General features: G+C 49.9%; 1 protein-coding gene across 1 annotated transcript in view; it reads left to right on the top strand.

Annotated features, from left to right (window-relative positions):
- The window catches only part of UBE2QL1 (ubiquitin conjugating enzyme E2 Q family like 1), a 41,091-nt gene extending 18,709 nt beyond the window's left edge, over positions 1-22,382 (top strand). Inside the window, 1 exon segment of the mRNA XM_055307680.1 lies at positions 21,040-22,382. Within this exon segment, the coding sequence (XP_055163655.1) occupies positions 21,040-21,171 (132 nt within the window). The 3' untranslated portion in view covers positions 21,172-22,382.
- The last annotated feature ends 415 nt before the right edge of the window (positions 22,383-22,797 follow it).

Raw genomic sequence — 22,797 nt, 5'->3', positions numbered from 1 at the left:
GCCCAGCATGGAACCCAGCATGGGGCTTGAACTCAGGACCCTGAGACCAAGACCTGAGCTGAGATCGGGAGTCAGATGTTTAACCGACTGTGCCACCCAGCACCCCTTGATGGTCTTTATTTTTCTATGCTTTCCTTTTCCTTCCCACCTGCAGGGCTTCTTCCCTCCATACATTTATCCAGCTGGGGAGCAGGGGCCCCATCCATCCGCTGTGCACTCTCCTGTTTCCCCATTCCTGCTCGCTCCATTTGCTTGATCCCACTTGACTGTTTGGCTATTTCCTTTTTTTTTTTTTTAATCTATTTATTTATTCATTCATGAGAGACACAGAGAGAGAGAGAGAGAAATGCAGATAGACAGACACAGGCTCCCATGCAGAAAGCCGGATGTGGGACTTGATCCCAGGACCCCAGGATCACGCCCTGGGCCAAAGGTGGAACTAAACCACTGAGCCACCCAGGAATCCCCCACTGAGCCACCCAGGAATCCCTGTTTGGCTATTTCCATTGAAATATTTCTGTTGCTATTTCCCTGCTCTCATGCTGTTCCTCCCGTGTGTCCCTCCTTCTCACCTCTCTCTCCAGCCCTTACTGTCTCAACAGACCCACCCTGGTTGGAGTAGTCACCCATCCTGTGGCTTTTCTCTGGCTCAGGGTTTCTGGATTCCACTTGCCCCAGGGTCTGTGTCTGCCTCAGGGAAGCTTGGTCATCCCAGCCCTGGGAGCAGGTGGCTGGGAGAGGGAACACCCCAGCACATGCATTGGCCTGGGGCTGCAGAGAAAGAGAACATGGGGTGAATAAGAGAGTGTGGAGGGGTCGGCATGATGCAGGTGATGCAGATAATCCAGGAGGACCAGAAGGTTGATGGTTATTTCAGACACCTTCCTGAGAGTCTGTGATCCTGGAATTCCACAGTAGTAGACACCTGAAGGCAGAAAGTAGAGAGAATGTGTGTTAATCAATTGGTTTTTATGCTGAAACATCCAAGGTGAATGCATTTTTTTAATCAAAAGTTACTTTTATCATTTTAGAGGTCTTCATCAAACTTAGATGTAGGATGCTTTCTGAAAACTCTCAGTTCCATTTTCATGGTAATTTTACCATTCAATTTATGGTTACATCAAAAGACCATTCTTAATTCTGAATTTTATTGATCAAACTGTTTGAAACAAGCACTTGGCTGGTTTTGGTGATATACCGTGTCCATCATAGAGTTTAAGGGGAAGGCAATTTGCACTTTGTGTGCTTTCCTATTTTATTCTAAGTAGAGAAATTCATCAAACTCTGCCCAAATCTCTCCACTAGCCTGCTGCCAGACATCAGAACAGGCAGGGCTCCCCCTACAGGAGGACTCCCTGCAGAGCTAATAGGATTGACACATGGAGACATGGCCCTCTCCCCCAGCCTCTCTGGACTCCTCTTCTGGAGCTACAGTCCACCCTTAAAAACTCCCTCCTCTCTTGTCTTCCCAGAACTTGGGACTCTATGGAGCAAGCAGACTGGCTCCATCACCAGCATTGAGGGAGGGCAGCACCATGGTCTGAGCCTTCCCTGCAGCTGCTCAGTCATGAGTGCCTTAGTTCTGTGTGTCCAGACTCAAAGCTGGCACAGGGTACTCAGCATCTTTCCCATGCCCAACCGTGGAGGCCCACTGATCCCAGAGGGTCCATAAGCAAAGGGCTTTTCCATAAACCTCACAAATATCAGAGCCCAGCAAAAATGTCAAAAGATTGGGTCCTTAATATATATAATCTAAGGCTTTTTATAATACAAAAAGGCATATTAAAGTGTTTATATAATTTTCTTATTCAAACAGAATATACTTAGATGTTCACATTTTAATATCAGGAGGATATCCCTGACTTCCACAAGATCATAATTAAAATGGCCTGTAGGATTTTTTCTTCCACTACATGCATTTAACCAAACAAAGCAATTAAATGGAAAGGAAACTGATTTTCTGTTTCTGCCAACTTTGATCTGCCTTCTTGATTATAATGATTTCTTAGGGAAATGGATTGCTCTAATGCAGTTCAATTTAACAGCATTTATTGAGTTGGAATCAGATGCCCTTCTGCAATGAAAGTGAAAACAACAGCATCATAGATAGACACTCAGGCGAGATCCTGCATTGGTCAGTGGCCGTCAGAAGTCAAAAGAGTACTGGTGATGACTGAGCTGCCCTGGTCGGGGCTGAATTGCAGGTCAGCTTCTGTGCACCAGTGTTGAGTCCAGATACACAAAGGTACTTAGGAGACGGGGGATGGTGTAATGACCTGGACAGGCCCCTCAGAAGACCTGCCTTCCCAGAGGACAGTTCTGGAAACAGGCCTTTTCCATCTCCAGATGGTCCACTCGAGTTAGGGCCTGTGATGAGCCAGTTTGATATTATAGCCTTTATCATCATCATCATCATCATCATCATCATCATGATTTGGGATTCTTTTTTTTTTCTTTAAAGATTTTACTCATTTATTCATGAGCGACACACAGAGAAAGGCAAAGACACAGGCAGAGGGAGAAGCAGGCTCCATGCAGGGATCCTGATGTGGGACTTGATCCCAGGACCCCGGGACCACACCCTGAGTGAAAGGCAGACGCTCAACCACTGAGCCACCCAGGTGTCCCATGATTTGGGATTCTTGCTGTGAATATGAGTGATTCTGTATCTCATGAAGGGACCAGAAAAAGCATAGATTTAGTGATAATGCACAGCAATGTAATGCTGTATGTTTATTCTGTCTCACTTTTTGAGCGCTTCAGAGTTTTTTTCTGATTATAGACATGCTTACTGTACAAAATGCATGCAGTACCGGATTTTACAAAGTAGAGACCGAAAGCTCCATGATTCTACCTGCCAGAGATAAGCACTGGTTTTCTGCACACACACAGTTGCCCCCATGCAGCAATTCTCATGTATCGTGCTCTCTGTCTGGGTCTGAAGTCTGCACCCCTCTTCTCACTCATGCATTGTGGATGTCACTCTCATCAGCTGGTCGAGATCAAGGCCACTGTTTAAACAGCTACCAAGCACCAGCAGCACATGGGTGGATTCCTGTCCTCTGAGCTGTCCTTCCCTCAGGAGCAACCTGCACTTTTGCTCACTTGTGCTGTGTTACGGTGAAGGCAGCTCCCAGAAGGGGGTTTCTGGCTCAAAGGGCAGAGACACTCCACGTACTGATCAGATGCACGTTGTCACATTGCCCTTCGTGAAGGCTATGCCAGGCGACACTCCTGGGGACGGCAGGGCACAGCGGCGTCCCCACAGCTCTCCAACCCTGAAGGGGACAGGACTTCCTCATCTCGCTGGCAAGCAGGTCTTCCTAAACTTACCTGACGTCTTATTTTTTGAGGTACAGAGCATCGTGCTATTCTGCTCCGCCCGCCGTAGCCAGTGCCCAGCCCAGTCGGCTTGAGCAACAGAGTTACTTTCTCACGGTTCTGGGGCTGGAAGTCCAAGGTCAAGGTGCCGACGGGATTCTGGAAGGTCTTCCAGGCCTCTGTCCTCAGCGTGCAGATGTTCAGCATCTTGCCGTGTCCACGTGAGGCCTTTCCTCTGTGCGCGCATCTGCTCTGGTGCCTCTTCCTCCGCCTATGAGGACACCAGTCCTACTGGATTAGGGCCCACCCTGGTGGCCTCTGAAACCTTCATCACCTGCTCAGAGACCCCATCACCACAAGTCACACCAGAGTTGAGGGCTTCAATGGATGGATTTGGGGCAGGTGGGAGATGAAATTCAGTTCATAGCAGATCTTCCACATGGTCTTTTTTTGTCATTTGAATTTTTTGCTTTTCCCCTTTGCCTGTTTGTGATTGTCATTGGTCTTATTTTAAGGACATTTTTGTCACACTGATTCTGAGCACTCTGTGTTAGTTGACTATTGCTCTGTTAACAACTGATCCCCAAGTTTAGTGACTTAAGACAACTAGCACCTCCTGCCCCACCATTTCTGTGGTTGGGGAATCCGAGCGTGGCACAGCTGGGTGCATCTGGCTCTGGGCTCTCCTCAAGCGGCAGCCAGAACTGCGGCAGAGGCCTTGCCATCCAAAGGCCTGGACGGGGAGCTCCGCTTTCAGGGTCACTCATGGTGCCACCAGCGTTGGGTTCCTTGACGCCTGTTCCTGGAGGCCTCTCCCTGGGGCAGCTCACGTGGCAGCTCGCAAGAGGATGAGAAGGCACCCCAAACAGAAGACACGTCCCAGCACCCCTGCCATACTCTGCTGGTTAGACGTATGTCACAGGCCCCGTGCACACTCGAGGGAAGGAATCACTCGAGGACATGCACGCCAGGGAGGAGTGTTCGTCAGGGCATCACCAGGGGCTGCCCACCCTGGGGTCATGGGGTATTTGTTGGTACTGTCCACAAGCTTGTCTACTTCACATTTTCTAACCTGTTACCCCTGATAGGAAAATAATCACATTTTTGTATATATATAATATATTTACACAGATACATGACCTTACACCTCATTTGTTCTGTGACTGTCCTTTTGCCCCAGATGGAGAGAGTTGGGTTCACCACAGCTCCCCCTGGGCTTTTCATAAATGTTATTTAAACTGCTCGGGCCCTGGTAAAGCATGTCACATTGTGTTTTCAGTGGTTTCATGAGCCATCCGCGTACCCTCCCTCGTAGCTGTCACACTTGTGCTTGCTGCTATGCACACTGTGCCCAGCATCATCGACCACTTTTAATCCTCTGCTGTCTGGGGAGACCCCAGCCGTCCTCTGCTCTTGTGGTCACATAAATACTGCAGCTCACCGCCTTAGACTAGCCTCCTTAGGAACACACTTAGTGCAGACTTTCCTCGGAGCTATGTCCAGGCGTGACTCACCAGCATCAAGCCTGTGCATGCTGACTTTCTCTAGGTATTGCCAGAATCGTCCACAATCGCTTCCCTGACCAGTTCATGGGCCTCCCGAAAACCCTCTATCCTGAATCTTGCCCTGAACAGGTAATATCTTACCTCTGTTTTAAAGTCTAGTTCTCTAATAACCAGTAAATTTGGACATTACCCTCTGGACTTGACAGCTGTTCAGATTTTTTTCTCTAAATAGCCTGTTCATATTTTTCCCCCTACTTTTCTTTGGGTTTTCGGTTCTCTGGTTTTTTCTTGCCAGTTTACAGGAACTCTCTTTGTCTTCCAGACATAATTTCTTGTGTGGGTTTTAGACATTGTACATATTTTCTCCTAGTATATGCATTTTCTCTCTCTTGCTCTCTTTCATCTTTTACTGGAAAAAGAAAAAGCTCTCTAATTTTGAAGTTGTTTCTCCCTCTTTTCATGGTCAAAGCTGTGTGTGAAGACTGTTACATCACATCGTGGACTATTTTCTTCCATTGGCTTTGTGACCATGTGTTTGCATTTAAATTTAGCCCATTGTCTTTCTGTGCTGTCCAGGTAGAAATCCACCTTCCTTTCCCTCTGTGAGGTGACCCCACTTCCTCCCCATCTACTGACCCACCTGGCCCTCTTTTGCTACATTTATTTATTTATTTATTTATTTATTTATTTATTTATTTATAGGCATTTTTATCCTGTGACAAATCCCCTAGATAGGACTGCTCCTGCACAAATACTATGTGCACGTGCCTTTAAGACCGGCCTCCTACTCTAACATCCAGATAGGACAAGACCTCTTCTTTGTTCGTCTTTGTTTTTTTGTGAGACATTACTGTTCCATGTAAGGTTTTTCAATCATTTGTCAAGAGTTTTGCTCGTGGTGATTTACTGTCTGCAGCAGAGCATCCCCCGAAATCCAGCATGATGCAATGAACACATACTTCCTGCACCTCGTCTGCTGTGGCTGGATGCCCCTTTGCACCCTATTGGCCTCCCCATCGGGAACACGTGGCCCCTGAGCTCACAGGGACAGGGGATGGGGCTGGGTCAGCACATGGGCTCCTGATGCCCCCCCACCCCGGAAGGAAGGATGCACATCACCTCTGCTCCCAGTCCACTGCCCAGCGCTGGCCACCGAGCCACAAGCTGATGGTGGGAGCTGGGAAGCATGTGGCTGTTTGCAAAGCCCTAACCTGTGCCACGTCAAGTTCATCAAAAATCACCACGTGTTCAGCTCACCCAGTTGTACCCATTAAATGCATGCATGCAGCTCTTGATATGTCAACCACACCTCAATAAAGTGGTTTAAAAAAAATAGCTAAGCCTGTAGGATTTTCTGTGTAGGTGGTTTTACCAGCTACAAGTAATGAGGTCAGCGGAATACTACATCCTGGTGGCACAGAAAAACTCTTGATATCATGAGAAGCAGACAAATCCAAAGCAAAAGTATTCTTTTTGCCAGTTCAAATATGAAGATGGAAGAAGCTTCATGTCTATCCAGATCATCACACAAGCCAACAGAGATATGAAATAACAAAGCCAGAAGATTCGTTTGAAAACCTGTGCCTCCACCACGTAAACCATCACTACAGAATATATGTGGGGTCAGCTGCTGTGTTTGCTCCTAACTCTCCTGGCCTCTGGTTAGCACGCCCCGCGACCGGCCCCCTGCTGAAGTTTGGACTGCAAACAGGACAACACGCTGCATGAGGTGTTTTCAGTAAACATGGGAGATTTCACTTTGAAATTCCAGTTTTCTGAACATGTTCTCCTTATAAAAGACACTTCCTGGAAAGCCATGGTAGAGATTGAGTGCTGGCTGAAGTCTCTAGCCTGCCAGGGCCGGCACACGTGGGGTCTGACGGGCACTGCCCACCGCCACCGTCTGTGCTTCTGTGGGGTGCCTGTCCAGCACCAAGCACTGGTTCTTAGGCTGTTAACAACCGGTGCGGGCTGGGGGCGGTGTGCTGGGAACGGGGTGAGGTTGGAACGTCCTGGCTTACACAGACGTAGCCACAGTTCTTAGAGCCAGTGGGATGCTGGTGTGTCCCATGAATGTCCGATCAGTTGGTAGAGGACACCATTTCCCCAAACTTTACATTCGTGGGGTTCTAACTCTAATTCCAGAAATAGGCTGAGGTCGTTGTGGGACACTGTCATTTACCCTTTCTGCTACCACCGAGAAGTCACTTGCCTCTTTATTTTCCACCCGATCATTTGCAAAACTGCGACAAGTGTGCTTCGTGAGTGAGGCGCAGATGAGCTAACGCATGTGGAATGCCACACGGGACATGTGTTGGGAAGTGGCAACCCGAGTGTACTACCATTGCTTTGGCATTCTAGCTGGGACGTGAAGTAGCCCTGAGGTCAATGTCGATAATTCTTCAAGATTCGTCATTTGCTCTTCAGGAAGCACACTTACACACTGTTGGGTGCTGGGTACGTAGTCACACGAGGCTGGAGGTAAGGACTCGGGTTCCCAAGATGATGAGCCATGATGCCAGAGCCTCGGGTCTTCATCATGACACAAGTGACAAGTGGTTTGCCCTTCAACCTCATGCCCTGAGTTCAGATGTGTAGGAGTTAGAGGTTCATTTTGGTCCCTTTCCTAAAATTCTCCCAATCTATAGGGATTGGTCAGATCTGCTGCTTAGTGCACTGGATAACATGGGAGGAATATGTAGGAATCGGATTGTGTCCCGGCCCTTCTTAGTGGGGTGGCCAAGATTCCCGGCGGCCAACATCTGTCTCTGTTCCTGTATGGGGGAAGGGAACAGTGGCTCAGCCTGCCTCACCAGGGGCCAGATGCAAAGGAGAAAGGTCATTTGAAAATGATGTAAAAGCTGTCTCAAGCTTTGCAAGGACTGTGATCCAGCTGTAAGAAGTGATTCCCCTAACAGCCTTGTAAAGCAAAGTAAACCCTCGAGTAGCCCCTGAGTGGGCCTGGTTCTGCCTCCAGGACACCCCTGCCACCCGTGCTTTGTTGTGCTCGCCCCCCAGCAAGGATGTGCTGCATGCATCCTTGTGGAGTCTGTGGCTGCTGTTCTCAGCATCCACCTGCGTTTGGATTAGAGAGAGACTCGTCCCCGCGTGTGCAGCGAGTCAGTGTCATCACGGAAGGGACTGGAGGAAGAGAAAACCTCATCCTCTGGCCCCAAAGCTCAGGGCCTTCATGCAGAGGAGGAAATTTGGGGAAAAGAGGAAATGAGACAAATGCAATCCCGATTGGGGGTGAGGTGGGCCTGGGAAAGAACTTGAGAGTCTGAAATAAATAAATAAAGTGACCCTTGGTTTTCCAAGAAGGGATTGGCACAATTGGATATGTTGCCTGAAAATCTGTTTAGTGTTTGAATATGATTATGAAATGCTCAATTAAAAATTGCACCAGTATCATGCAAACCTGCTCATGAGTTAGGCACATTTAGGGTATGGGCCGCTACAGCGGGCACCCCCTATTTATAATCCCATCACCTGTTTCTGTCTCGAGCATAGCAGAGTGGTTGGGAGCATGGACACTGGAGCCCAGCTGCGTGAGTTCAAGCCCTGGTTTCACCACCTACCTGCTCTGTGACCTCGGCAATTGAACTCTGCCTCAGTTTCCCCATGATAAGGGAAGTCACAGCAGTTCCTCCCTGGTGAGGACACAACAAGTCTGCATGTGGAAAGCCGTCAGCACAGGGACTGGCACAAGGTTTACCCATATTGTGTTATAAAGTATGCACTGCTTAAAGATCCCCAGTGATGTATATAAAAATCACTGATTGAATTCTTCTTATAATTTTTACTTAATCAGAAAGAAAAGATCTTATGGCAACACCATTATACAAATAAAAGAGTGGGAATCAGAACATCCCTAAAGTAATGACCTAAAAGTAATAATAGCCATCCCAGTTGCTTATAGAAAATCACTTTTAATTTTTATTAGGTCAGCCAAAATCAGTCCCTTGGTTTTCTAAACTGTTCAGCCAGAGGCCAGACATTTGAATTTAGAACCAACTTCCGTTCTTGATTGCAGTCTTAAGACTATTTTGTGACAACAGAACTCTGCATTTTCCAGAAAGATCCCCGCTCCCTGCCTTCTCAACACTTAGCTGTTTTGTGCCGTAACATTGCCCGGCGTTTCCTTGCAAACAGAAAATGTGTGTGCTGGGACTGTCCCCTGCATATCACCGGCAAATATGGGGAGGTGGGATGATGGTGTGTAGCTCTGAAATGGTTTGAATCCTTCACCTTTACCCTGTTATGCAGAGCACACTGCCAGTGGACTGTAAATGCTCAGAGCTCTTAATTTAATGAGACCCCAGCGCTCAGCAGAGGGTTGGGGGTAGGAAGGCAGAGGTCAGGGGAAATGCAGGGGTAAGAGCCTGCAGGGAGCCAGAGGAGACCAGGGGTATTGGAGGGACTGCAATTCCAGGAGCAGTAGAGCCCAGACATGGGGGCAAAATGCTGATGTCTGGTGGATTCATGTCTACGGTGCAGAAATGCACGGGCTTTCCAGAATTTGCCTCTGTCATGGATGCTGTATTTCACCTCCAGACCTGCCAGAAAGTGTGATTTATGAAAATACCCTTCATTTTTTAAGACAGTGCATCAGGACAGCGTGAGTTAGGAGAGAAGTTCATCACCCCCCACTGATTGACAAGGCTCAGCACCCTTCCCCGTCCTTGGGAGTCAGGCTGGCAAAGTGCCTCAATTGTGGCTTGGGTGTCGGGTGAGTGTCTGGAGACTTCAGGGGGGCTGGTCTCCCTCACCCTTCTCTTCTTTCCAGCAGCATGCAGTCTAATTATGGCCAGGAGGTGAGGGTGCCATGCCTCCCATATCTACCACCCTGGCACCTCATTAGCACCTCATTAGCAGCCAGTGCACAAAACAATAAAAATTGTGTTCTCAGGGCAAATGCAAGGAGGTTCAAGCTTACTTACTATAAGATGTGTGGATATTAAGAGTTCTCTGGCATTTGGAGGCCCAACAGGGCTATAGGGGCAAACAGCCCATATTTAGACTCCATGGGGTGGTTGTCTGGGTGGCGGAGCAGCTGAGCAGGCATTGCTGTGCTAGGGAGCCGTGTGCAGGGCTCCACTACAGTGACTCATCATGATGGTCCCACGAAACAGAAACTCCGGGGGGCGGGGAACGTTCCTCACGTGCACAGAACCCTAGGTCACGCCAGGATACATGAGCGTGCGACAGAGCAGACAGGCTGCAATGCACAAGCTAGCCCTTGGGGGTGCCTTTTCTGTTCCTTTCATAACTTGGGGCAACCTTCTATCATATTGGGTTGGTGACGCCCATTTGCGAGCTGTGTCCTCGGTAGGAAAACCTACTTTGGATTTTTAACAGCCAACCACAACTGTCTTCACTGGATGCCAGTTGCCACCAATGATGACCTGCCGTTCACAGGGTGCAAGCGGCCCCCTCCTGACCTAAAGACAGGTAGAAACGTCTCTTCGCCCGGAGTCCAGTGACCCCAGATCCAGGGACTCAGGTGTGCCTGCCTCCACCCATCGTCGCGGGGAGTTTAGAGAATTGGAACCCAAATCGTAGCATTTTGACATTTCAATTTTTCCGGAAAATATTCTCAAGAGTCCTGATGATTTCAAAGTCTCATTAGCTTTATTTATTTAATGTTGCATAATTTCCTGCAGTTTGGGAGTCCCTGTGCCAGCCGTGTTGTGTGGCAAGAGCTTTCTGTGTCGTTACAAGTCATACCACTTGGAGAGGTGGCTCAGAGACAAAGGGCCACCATAAATCGCAAAGACACGTGTGCCTCCTGAAACTGGAAACTGTCTCGAGAGTAAAAGCATACGTTACCTTAGTTGCCTGTGAAAGTCTTGGTGTTCCTTCCTGATGTGATTTTTCCAGAACAGCCCAGTTTGGGATTATTTTGTCAGATGCATGAAGCTCCTGCCAGCAGGCCACAGAGCAGAACACAGCGGACGCCCCTGTTTTGACAGGTGAATGCCCAGGGACGGTTCCTGTCACATTTTCCAGTGACATTCTTGGTCTCCCTCGCATCTTTGGAGCTCCTTTCAGTGGCCTTGTTGTTGCTGTTGTCTGTGTGAGAGAGTACTCTTCCACGCGGCGCTGTACGGCGGGACTGGGTGGAGGGTGCAGCTGCTTACGGAGGGTCCTGACATCAAGCAGACCCCTGGCCGGAGGCGGGTCCCCTCCACTCCCATGGGGCGAAGCTGCAGAGGTGAGGGATCCTTACCAGCAGACCTGCCTTCTGTGGGACAAAAGGCACGAGGAGTGCAGAGTGGGCGTCTCACCTCGCTGGCAGCCGTCAGCTCTGCTGATTCCCAACGGCCCTCCTGGGGAGAGAGGACGACCCAGCCGGTGCCACCCAACTACCCCCCAAATCCAAGTACATCCCTCCTCATCTGAGGCTCCAGGTCCCCTGGGCCGGCTTCTTAAATCAAGGCACTGTGGCAACAAAGACAGCTTCTGGCATCGGGGCGTGTGGAACAGGTGGGTGGCCATGAGTCAGGGTGAGGGGAGTCCCGGTCCCCGGAAAGGAGGGTGCAGTGAGGACTGAGCCACCAAGAGCAAGCAGGTGGACGGAAACACCAGTGGGCGCTGTGGGGAAGATGTTGATCCTCATCCTTTTCAAAATGTGTTCCAAGGTGAGGAGAAATATGGTGCCCTAAGGAAGGTCCAGTGTGTAGGGGATGACGGTGGCCAGGATTCCGATCTGGGAGGTCACGCTGGGTAAGGAAATGCCACATTTCCTGCCGATCACTCACTCAGCACAGACCAGATGCAGAGCGGGGCACCTGGTGGCTCAGCAGCTGAGAGTCTGCCCTCAACTCAGGTCGTGATCCCAGGGTCCTGGGATCAAGTCCCGCATCGGGCTCCCTGCGTGGAGCCTGCCTCCCTCTGTCTGTGTCTCTGCCTGTCTCTCATGAATAAATAAATAAAATCTTAAAAAAAAAAAAAAGAAACAGATACAGAGCGATCTTATAAGAAGGCCGGGGCTGCTGAAACCTAGACAGTTAACATCACCTGTTCATGCCCATGGACCCAGGTCCACGGGAGAAAGATTTACGTGAGTGAAGATAGGCCAGTGTGTGGAGCGCCCGGTGTGTTTGCCTGTGATACCAGGGACAGAGCTGTGCTGGCAGGACTTCTCTAGAACCCATTACGCAGGCAGCTGGATTTACCTCGTAAGTCAAAGACGCTGAAGGAGTGGCAGTTTTGTGCTAAACAAATCCTTTAGCCATGAAAATGGAATGTGGTGTCCTTGGCTTGGCCTGTTGATGAGCTCTCTTTGCATTCTCTGTCTAGCAGAAGCGGCAACTGCCCGTCATCTGGAGGGACAGGGACCGTGAGTGAGCAGGTGTCTGTCTCACTGAGGAAGGTCCACCAGGGTTGAGGAGGGGACCAAGGGAGAACTGGGTAGATCCAATGCACATCAGCTCGGGGTTTAAATGAAGCGTGGTAAATAAGGGATGGTGGGCCTGGAGCCCTCTGTTATAAAGAGGGTGCAGAGGGACGACGGAGGGGGTCAGTGACCTCAGTGCATCCCATGTCCAGTGGGAGAAGGCCGGGCTGGGCAGCATTGTGTGCAGTCGGTGGTCAGTATCTTGTTCTCCTTCTCTTGCACATGCAACCTTTCTCCTTGTTTTTGAGAGCCGGCCTGGCCTTGGGCTCAGTACTGCACTTACTCTGAGTACTGTGTGACTCTGAGCACATTACTTGACCTCTCTGTGTCTGCTTATTCATCTGAAAGTCGGGGTTGATTGTAGCAAAGCCTACATGCTGGGCTTTCAGGGAGGGTTTAATGCGTGTGTTCAAACCCCGTCCTGAGAACAATGCCTGACACACAGCTGCCATGACTGCCTTTAATAAGTACGTCTAACTATCACTTACTGTGTTCTAGTGCCGCTAATGAAACCCACGGGGAACGGCTGCTTAAGCAGAAGTAGAAGTATTAATGGAATCCCCCACCAAGACTTTTTTTGAAATGATTATCTGAAATAATTTAAATTTTTAGCACAAAGTTTCTTTTTCTCTGCTTGCTTCTTCCAGGAAAAGACCATCTGTCTCAGAAGAGATTCAGTAATTGCTAGAGCTGTCTTTAAAGTGTAAAGGAAAGAGATGTTTATGTTTTGCAAGCATCAGAAATATCCATGAGCCATGCCTTTGGTGCTGCCAGTGGCTCAATGATGTTTTATGATAATATTAAGTAAGGTAGCTCCAGTGTAATTCCTACTGAATATTATCCAAGTTTATATAAAATTGATGCTGTCTTTGACATTCTAAGATATTCACAAATTTAAGAGAAAACATCTGAGTACATTTATTACCAGTCATTGGGAAAATAGTAGAGGCTCTAGTTAGAGAATAGGTTATGTAAGATTTCTCAATGGAAAATTCTAGAATGTTCCAGCAAGTGAACAGTCCTTCCTGAGTGAAGTGGCTTTGTATCCTGAGCAATATTCTGGAACTCCACCCTGGTAAGACCCAATGCCATAGGAAAGCAGGTCAGTGGTCCTGCCAGGACGGGGAGCTAGACTCTGGCCAAAAGTGCTCATTCATTCATTCACCCCTGCCTCCACCCCTAGGCTCCTGGGTGCAGCCCTGTGCGTCTCCCTCAGTAGGTCTCACCTGGTTTCTCCAGCAACCCGCTGGAGATCTGTTGGGTGGTAGGCACTGAATAAATCTTTGGGAAATACAGGTTACTTTCTTGGGAGTTTATTATAGCCAAACTGTACTTAAGAACCAGACTTGTGGGATCCCTGGGTGGCGCAGCAGCTTGGCGCCTGCCTTTGGCCCAGGGCGCGATCCTGGAGACCCGGGATCGAGTCCCATGTCGGGCTCCCGGTGCATGGAGCCTGCTTCTCCCTCTGCCTGTGTCTCTGCCTCTCTCTCTCTCTCTCTCTCTCTCTCTGTGACTATCATAAATAAAAATTAAAAAAAAAAAAGAACCAGACTTGTTTGGTATTAATGGCAGAGATTGCTAAAGTATAAAGCCAAGAAGAATTTTTAAAGTTCCGATTTCATTATATATCATGGGAGCATCACACACACCGTGGGTGCTTTTCTGGCTCACCGGGCACCTGTGCACTGCCAGCTGGAGCACTCCTGACGTGCCCTTGCCTGTCCCCGCCTGCTCCCCAGTCCCTCTCTTGGGGCAGTGCTAAGACAGTATGTCACTGGCTCTGCCATCACCAGGCCATGCTCACCACCTGGCATCTCGGCACCTCGCCACTATACATGGGCCAGTTCCTTGTTACCCCTCTCCAAAGGCTCACCCCCGCAACAGGTGTTAGTGTGCCTGGGACTCAGGTGCAGAGCTAGGCACTGGGAAAGCAGGTCACTCAAGAGCCGTGGCCATGTCCCCTCCCTCCTCTCTCCCCAGTGGACACTCCCCACGTCTGTCATTGGACCCCGTGATGTGAGAGCCCCAAGCACCATCTCCAGCAGCCTCCTCCGGCTCTGTGTGCTGCATTTCTGATACACATCCCAAATCCAGCCAACTCCAAGGGACTCAGGATCTGATCCTGGAAACCTATTTCCTCCTGGATCAGAAACCCAGAGTGTCCCAGGCCTCCTTGGCCACATGACAGATTCTTCTCCAATTGGCCACCGTCTCACACTTGACCAGCCACCTACCTCCCAAGTGGACCTATCCCAAAAGGACACCTGATTTGATGATTTGCCACCCACGGGAGAGGTCCAGATGCTGCAGGATGATGGTAGAGGATCTATCACCCTTACCTCTGCAGTGGGAGGGCTTATGTCCCCCAAGCATATATTGAAGTCCTGGCCACCCCTTCCCTCACCTGTGAATGTGTCCTCCTTTGGATGAAGGATCTTAGCAGATGTAAAGTTAAGACGAGGTCATCCTGGGTTAGGATAGGCCCTAATGCAGTGGTCAGTGTCCTGGTAAGAAGAGGGAAGTTTGGAAACAGAGACCCGCTGGGAGAAGGCCATGTGAACATGAAGGCAGAGATCGGGGTGATGTGTCTGCAAGCTAGGGGATGCTGACAATGGCCAACAGACCACCAGAATCTGGGGGAGGCCTGGCAAAAATTCTCCCCTAAAGCTCCCAGAAACAGCCCTGCTGGCACCTCGATCCCGGACTTCTGGCTTCCAGAACTGTGAGAAATAGATTTCTGTTGATCTCAGCCCCCTGGTCTGGCATTCTGGTACAGGAGCCCCAGGAACTAATGTATCTCCTGTCCCAGCCTCCTCTCTCTCTCTGTCCTCCCAGGAATACCTGAACGCACACCTTCTAATTTGTCCTTTGAGTCCACCCTCTGAACACCTACTCCAGGAAGTCTTCCCTGCCTGTCTAGCCCCGAGGCCAAGGTAGATGCACCCATGTGCACTCACCCAGCATGCTCCCTGCTTGACCTAGAGTGGGGAATGTCAGAGGATGCCGTGGTTGTGGAGACGTGGTTGTCACCACTGGCACGGGGCAACTATTGGCATCTGGTGGGCTGAGGCCAGGGACGCTGCCGAGCATCCCAGGGCACAGGACAGGCTCCACAGCCACAAACGGTCCAGCCCCAGATGTTGGGAGCACCTCATCAGTTTGCCCCTTCCCCTTCTGCTCTCCTAGCTCCTTGGCGCTCCCCCTCCCTGCCTTGGCTGGTGCTGGGCAGACTCCCCGGCAGGCGAGGGGTCTCCCAGTATCCACTGACCACCCCCCAAATGGGCCCATTGTGGCCTGGGGCTTCCCTGACTCAGCCAGGAGGGCTTCCCTCAGGGTCCTTTTGGGTTCTGTCAGCGGCCACTTCACTACAGGGACCCTATATACATGCACGCACACACAGATAACCACGTGTGCACACACGCATGCACACACACTCATATTCACATGTGAGCACATACACACACACTCATATCCACATGTGCACACATGCATACACACACATCCACATGTGAGCACATGCACACACACTGTCATATCCAATGTGAGCACATTCATACACACACACACTCAGATATCTACATGTGCCCACATGCATGCACACACTCCGATATCCACATGTGCACACATGCATGCACACGCACACACTCATATCCACATTTGAGCACATGCATGGACATGCATGCCAACAAGCATACTCACACACACATTCTCAGACCCCTGCTAAGTGCTGCAGAATCAAATGAGCACATTCCTGCTCCCAGCTTCTGTTTTTTGCCTCACTGGATGGGATCCTGTTGAAGTCCTTCCCTTGCTGGCCAGCAGCTCAGTGTAACTGTTTTGATTTGGAAACATTTCTTTGAAGCTGCCTCACCTGTTGTAGGGTCTTATCTGTGCTCTAGAACTTTGTAAGCTGATCTGCTTTGCAGGTTAGGCCTTCGGCGAAATCACGGCTGCCTTTCCAGGTGGACCTCCTTTCAGAGATCCGGCGAGCGCGCCTTCTCCTCCCCATGGCCCTGGCACTTCCTCTGTTCCGGGTCTCCTCTGCCATGTTAGGGAGGGAGGCTGAGCAAACAGCACACATTAGAAACTCCTTTTGGAGGGGTTAGGGATGGTGAGCGCTTGTAAACTAACAATTAAACTTTCAAAGACTTTGAAAACAAGTAGCCACTCTGTAATTCAGCCCAGGAAATGAGGGAAAGAACCCCAAAACTTCACATGAGAGTCTGGAAACTATTTTTAAAAGAGCAGAAGCCTATAATTCATGGACGAATGAAATGCAGAAATGCCACGGAAGTAGGTTTGCAAAGAAAAATAAAGTAGTAAGAAGAAAAATCTAATCAAGGGAGAAATATAGAATGAGTGTATTTATCTCAATCTGTTAAAATAGACATTATTGAAAAAGGTGGGAAATGAGCCACATAAATGTGAACTACTGGATTTGCCCAAAGACGTTCTGTGACAGAATAAACCAAGTCATATACACAAAAAACAGAAAGTGTGTGTGTGTGTGTGTGTGTGTGTGTTTTCAAGAGGTCAGAATGAAGCTAACGTGGCCAAAAGATGAGATTGTCTGTGATAGTTCCAAAACCTAAAAGCCCCATTTACTGTGTCCACCCGTGCCTGGCGCTATGCCAAGCATCTTATCTTACATGTTTTAATACATTAAGTCCTTATAAAAACCCAGGGCATATCACGTTCTTCTTTGCTTATTTTACAGATAAAATAGCAAGATTCAGAGAGGTTAAGTAACTCACCCAAGGTCACACAGCCAGGAAGTGTTGGAGAGCAAGCCAAGTCTGTTGAGTTCTGCACTCTCACCCTAGCACACATGTGCACACACACACACACACACACACACACACAGGCCCTGTGCCCCAAATTCACCAGTGTCTTTTCCATTGTTCTCTGAATACAGCCAGTTGTTTCAACTTCTGCTCTGGGACCCCTTATGCTTGCCACCACAGCCTGGTGAACACCTGCCACCCACATGTCAAGGCTCAGCTCAAGTGTCATCGGACACAAGCCTTTCTTGATGCACAGACAACCGGCGCTACTCCTCCCCCCCACCCTCCCCTACCCCACAGTAGAGCCCATCCTCCCCTCCAAGCTGTGTGAGGACCAGAATCATTTCCACCTTAGAAAGTCCTGCAGTCCCAGTAACCAGCAGTTCCTAAGTTGGGAAGACTTATCGCAATCCTTTGATAAACAAATAGGAAACGAACGGACCTCCTCTTTGCTCCATGCCCTCTTTATTCCATATGCCGCCATTCTCAAAGGGGGTGATCTGACCCCTGAGGAGACATTTGACAATGTCTGGAGACAATCTGGTTGTCATAACTCTAGTGGAGCAGGTTGCGCTGTATCTAGTAGGTGGAGACCAACAACACGGCATAATATCCTAAAGTTCACAGGATGCCCCCCACAGAGAAGGACCTGGCCCATGATGCTGGGGACTGAGGCTGGGAAGCTCTGATGTGCACCTTCTGTCCCTGCAGCCCATGCCATGATGGCTCAAAGCTCCTACAGGCAAGGACCACTATCCCTTTGTCTTTCTAGACCCTGTACCCAACATAATGAATGAATGAATGAATGAATGAATGAATGAATGAATGAATGAAATTCACCATGTACATTGCGGTCATGGAAGCCATTGAAGGGACTGACATGTGGATCTGAGTTTGGAGTCGTGTAGAAAAGTGTAGACGTGTAGCTGTATAGAATTTTTCATGTTGGATTATTGTAATTGGCCCCTCCACACAAAAGTCAAACCGAAGTACTAACTAATGGTTTTGTTACACACAGCCCTAGAGAACTAGTCTCATTAGCCCCGCGGTGCATCAGCCTTACGGTGAGAATTTTTAAGGGCGTTAGGGGAAAAGCCTCCGGTTGCTCTTACCTGTACGTGTACTGTCTGGGCCTCAGGAGAGAGAGGGTGTTTACTTATCTGAACTAATGATTACACGAAGCTATCACAGCGGGTTGAGTAAATTGTCACATCCAGATCTGTTCACATTAAATACAAGTAGAGGTGTTTTAGGAGAAACAAGATTTATTCCAGGAAACCCTCCAGGAGAGACTCTGGTTATTAGTTACATGGAACCAGACAAGGAAGAAATATGAATGTCACGACAATAAGGACCGTTTTTCAGTCATTGTAATGCAATTTATGTTTTTCAAAGTGCTTCCAAGTTCAGCATCTCATCTGATGCTCATAATGATGCTGGGCAGGGAATCCTGTCCCCACTTAAGAGAGGGCAACACAGCGGGTCAGAGCAGTTGAGCCAAAGGTTTCCCCACAGTCCATGTTCCAGGGGACGGACGGCACCTGGAGGGAAGACCGGGAGCCGGCCCCACAGCAGAATGACCTTGAACATCAAGGGCCCTGGGGAACATGGAGCATCCCCACTTCTTGATGTAGTGGGCACCTCAGGAGCATCTCAGCAAAACCAGCTCAGCCACCTTGGCTGGGCCAGGCAACGTAAGTGGTACATTTCAAGCTCCGTGTTCCCCTGGGTGATATTGAAACAGCCTATCAAGAAGGGGACAGGCAATCTGTGAAGAGAGATCTGTTAGCTATAAATTAAAACTCCAGAGACACCAGATGAGGGGAAAGGTCTTCGTGGGCAGTTGAGGGCAGCGAGGGCACAGAGACCTGGCGGGGTTACAATAGGCTCTGTCTCCTGGTTGCTGAATTGACTGAGTGCTGGGGCTTGATGTTCATAATGTTTCCTCGGAAGAAAGGGAAACAAAGAGTGGTCTGTTCATTTGGGGTTTTGTCCGTTGTGTTTTGTAATAGTTGGGACTTTCAGAAAGAACAGGCAAAGTGTATGTTCACGCCAAAAACAACAGAATATTCCAAGATTATGGTGAGGTTGTGTTTGCCTGTCTGTTTTCAGTTCAGAATTGTCAAACCATACCACAAACTTTTGGGGTTAGAGACAGGAATGATAGAGATGGCTAGGATTTGCATTTTAGGCAAAAGAATAAAGCTTGATATTTGTTCCTATTTGATGTAGAAATTGATGCTGGTATCCCTGCAAAGATGTGTTTGCTTGTTTAATCAAGCAACTTTAGACTTTGATCTCAAGCCATCAGGATGATCATTATAAATGTATTAGCTTCCCGTGGTCCCTTTATATCAAATGTGACTATGCCGCGTAAGCAATGGAGGAAGTTATAAAATTCAAACTAGGAGTCGCATGCTGGAGAGGCCTGGGGAGGTTTCTGGGAGTCAGTGAGTGGCAATCTCCTGCCTTCTTCTCTTTCATCCTTCCTTTGCTCCTTTAGCACCACTTTTGGTGTGAAGCGAGCAGCAGATTAGATGAGGTGGCACTGCCCCCCATCAGCAGATAAGCCCAGCCAGAAAGATGTCCAGAGAGGGCAGGCCCAGCGGCAACTCTGGATTTCTGGCTCCTTCCCTGGGCATTGGTCTCAGTCTCCAGTGTTAAAAGGCCAAATGTTGAACCAGATGTTCTGAATTTAAGAACACGAAACACTCTTTCATTCCCAGTTTCTGGCGATTGGGCACCATTTTCCCCTTGAATGACAAGGCCAGTACGACGGCCTTCCCCCCAGAATCGTCAGTGGATTATCCGACACCGCTAAGATGGGGTAGGCCTTGCCTGCCTGTAGTCACACAGGCGCAGTGGCCACTGTCCTGGATGCCCGTCCAGGGGAGCACCAGTCAGGCTGCTGGTGGTGAGGCCCGGTTCCAGTTCAGGTCACCTTGCGACACAGATGACACAGGTGTGCCGCAACAGAACTGTTAGGTGTCGAAAGGCAGAGGGCCTGTTCACAGAGACTTGTTAGTGGAGGAGATGGTTAGAGACGGTGTGTGCAGCTTGCAGGCAGGTAGATGTCAATGAACTCCTCCACTCCACCTGCAACATGCGTGCATGAGATGCTCAGAAAGACTTGCAGGTCTTCCAGGAGGGGCCCAAGGAAGTGAGCACCGGGGAGCGTGCAGGAGAGGCTCAGGGTGTTCCTGGTGACCAGGAGGCCTCGTGAAGGACCCTGAGGCTGGGTGGTGAGAGCCGTGCTGGCCCTTGCCGACTGAGGCTCCTGCCCAGCCAGAGCTCCTCTTTGCCTTCCATGTGTTCTTTCCCTCAGATGCCAAATAAACCTCATTCCCACTGCTTTCTGGAAAGGAGAGCATAGCCTCAGACACAGTCATGTCAGTAGTGCCTGCAGGTTCCTTCTCCCTCATGATCTAGAGCTTTCTGCATCCATTCTGAGATGGTTTAGATGCTCTTGTCCACTGCAGATGTAGATGTCCCATCTTTTGGGTCAGGAACGCCTGGTCCCGGTGCCCCGATCTGTCTCCCGGATTGTGTAAAGGAGCACCAACCCTCACCTTGCTCCCTCTTGGGACTCCAGACAGACTCCCTCCTCCTCAAAAATGCCCTCCCCATCTTCTCATGAAGTGGCTCCCATGTGACGTGAATGACAAGAAATTCACCCATTGGTCCTGAGCTTGACTTTTGAAATGTGCGTGTGAATAGCTGCACGGACACATCTAACTATGAATCTCTGCCTCTTCGGTTGTGGGGGAGGCTGGAAGTCACAGGGAAGCATCCTCGGGGAGCGAGGAGGAATGGCCGTAGGAGCCCCCCCACCCAGGGACCCCGTCTACCTCTCCTGGGACAGCCGTGGGGAGCCGAGGACACAGAGCAGGTGCTTCCCGGGCCCAGGGATGAGGCGCCGGTGGAAGCCGGGCCGCACCCCTCCCGTCCCAACAGCTCGGCGCCCTGCTCTGCTTGGCGCCCGTCCAGGGGGTTCTAACCTGGTGTTCCTGTTCCTTTCCCTCTCCCGCAGGGGCGGATCTGTAGAAAGGCCGGCAAATCCAAAAAGTCCTTCAGCCGCAAGGAAGCCGAAGCTACCTTTAAGAGTTTGGTGAAGACGCATGAAAAGTACGGCTGGGTCACCCCGCCCGTGTCTGATGGCTGATGTCCTCGACGTGCGGGAGACGCTCCAGCCACCTGTCCACACACACGAGTTCCCGACATCTCCTCCTCAACGCCGAGCATCCTCACCCTTTTCTACTCCAGCCGGAACTGAATCCTGAATGCCAAGGAGACGTTTAAGTTATTTATGAACAGATGTGTTTACAGGGAGAACGAGGGAGCGAACGCTGTTCGGGATTAGGTTTCGATGGTAAATGAGTGGCCATCTCGAAGTCACCTTAGAACCCATGTTGAGCTGGTGACGTTCCCCAGCCCGCCCGGCCCTCCGCCCGCCCCCTCACACCGCCCTTGGCTTCTTCCCAGACAGCAGCTCCAAAGAGCAGCCAGGAGACCGGCGCCTACTGCTCCACCCACTTCACGCCCATGGCACCGCTCACATTCGCTAGGAACGCCCTGCATCGCTGTGCTCTGTGTCTCTGTTTCTCTCCCTGGCAGGTCAGCGTAACTCGGAGACGTGTCCTTCCGTGGCCCCGTGTGACGACATGTAGACTTCATTCGTGTCCTGGCCTCTGGCTCCTGAAAAAAATTTCACATTGCCAGGTTCTAGTGACTTAAAACTACAACTGCCCACTGGGTGAAAACGTGCGCTCTCTGCTGACGCTGTGGTGTGCGGCTGTCCCCAGATAATCCGGTGCCCGGGGACAAAAGGCAGGGCCGCTGTGGCCGCCGTGGACATGCAGCCGCGCGGACGCGGGCGTGCTCCCCGACGCGCCGGCAGTGGGACAGCCCCCTCGGTACTCTGAAACGCTCCTACGACACCGCATTCGTGTTCCTGTCTTCTCCCAGCTGGTCAACCCACCACCCAGAGCAAGAGACGATTTCCCATTCCCTGAAGTCAGCTGACTCATCCTATTCTACGTGCTAGTGACAGGGAATGCCAGAACTGCCAACGGATCCCAAGTGACGGTACGAGGACTTGCATGACCGGGTCTATTCCCTCACCCTCCTGTCACTTGTGTGTCCCGGGGGGGCCGGGCTGCGTGATGCGTGAGCACCCTCGCTGTGATATAAACTCCCCGTTATTCCATCTCCCACACTTTCATTTTTCTCTTCTGTTAAGTTACTTAGAACTTTCTAAGAAACTCCATGAAGTGAGGAAACACTGTTTATAATAATACGTGGGAAGAGGTAAAATGTTCACCCCAGGTGGAAAATCTTATTGGACACATTTTAAATAAAATCATGCATACCTGACACACGGCCTCAAGAATCCAGTCATTGGGGGCTATCCTGCCATTGAATACATCTAATCTGTTTTTAGAACTTAATATTCCGAAGGCCACGATGACATTGTACAACGAGGTACAAAACATGAGTCTTAGGAACCCACGGTCTTTGCAAAACTCCAGTGGATTAGCAGGGTCCCCAGAAGCAATCAGGGAGGCAATTAGAAGCTAACAGGAAGCATTAAGGGTTGATTGGGCCAGACTTGGGTGTTGCTAACTATATTTTCCCATTGCAAAGGAAAAGAAATCTTTGCTGATTACATAAAATCCTTAGGGCAGTTTTGGCTAAGTCACGGACCTGTTCACCTGTCCCAGGTTGTCAGAGGTCCCAGTGACCCAACCTCAGAGGACAGGAGTCAGCTCCCAGCATGACCGACCATTCA

Source organism: Nyctereutes procyonoides, unplaced genomic scaffold (assembly GCF_905146905.1).
Source record: "Nyctereutes procyonoides isolate TBG_1078 unplaced genomic scaffold, NYPRO_anot_genome, whole genome shotgun sequence".
In the NCBI taxonomy this organism is placed as follows: domain Eukaryota; kingdom Metazoa; phylum Chordata; class Mammalia; order Carnivora; family Canidae; genus Nyctereutes; species Nyctereutes procyonoides.
Note: the sequence above shows the minus strand (reverse complement) of the source record. Positions and strands in the feature narration are given on the sequence as shown.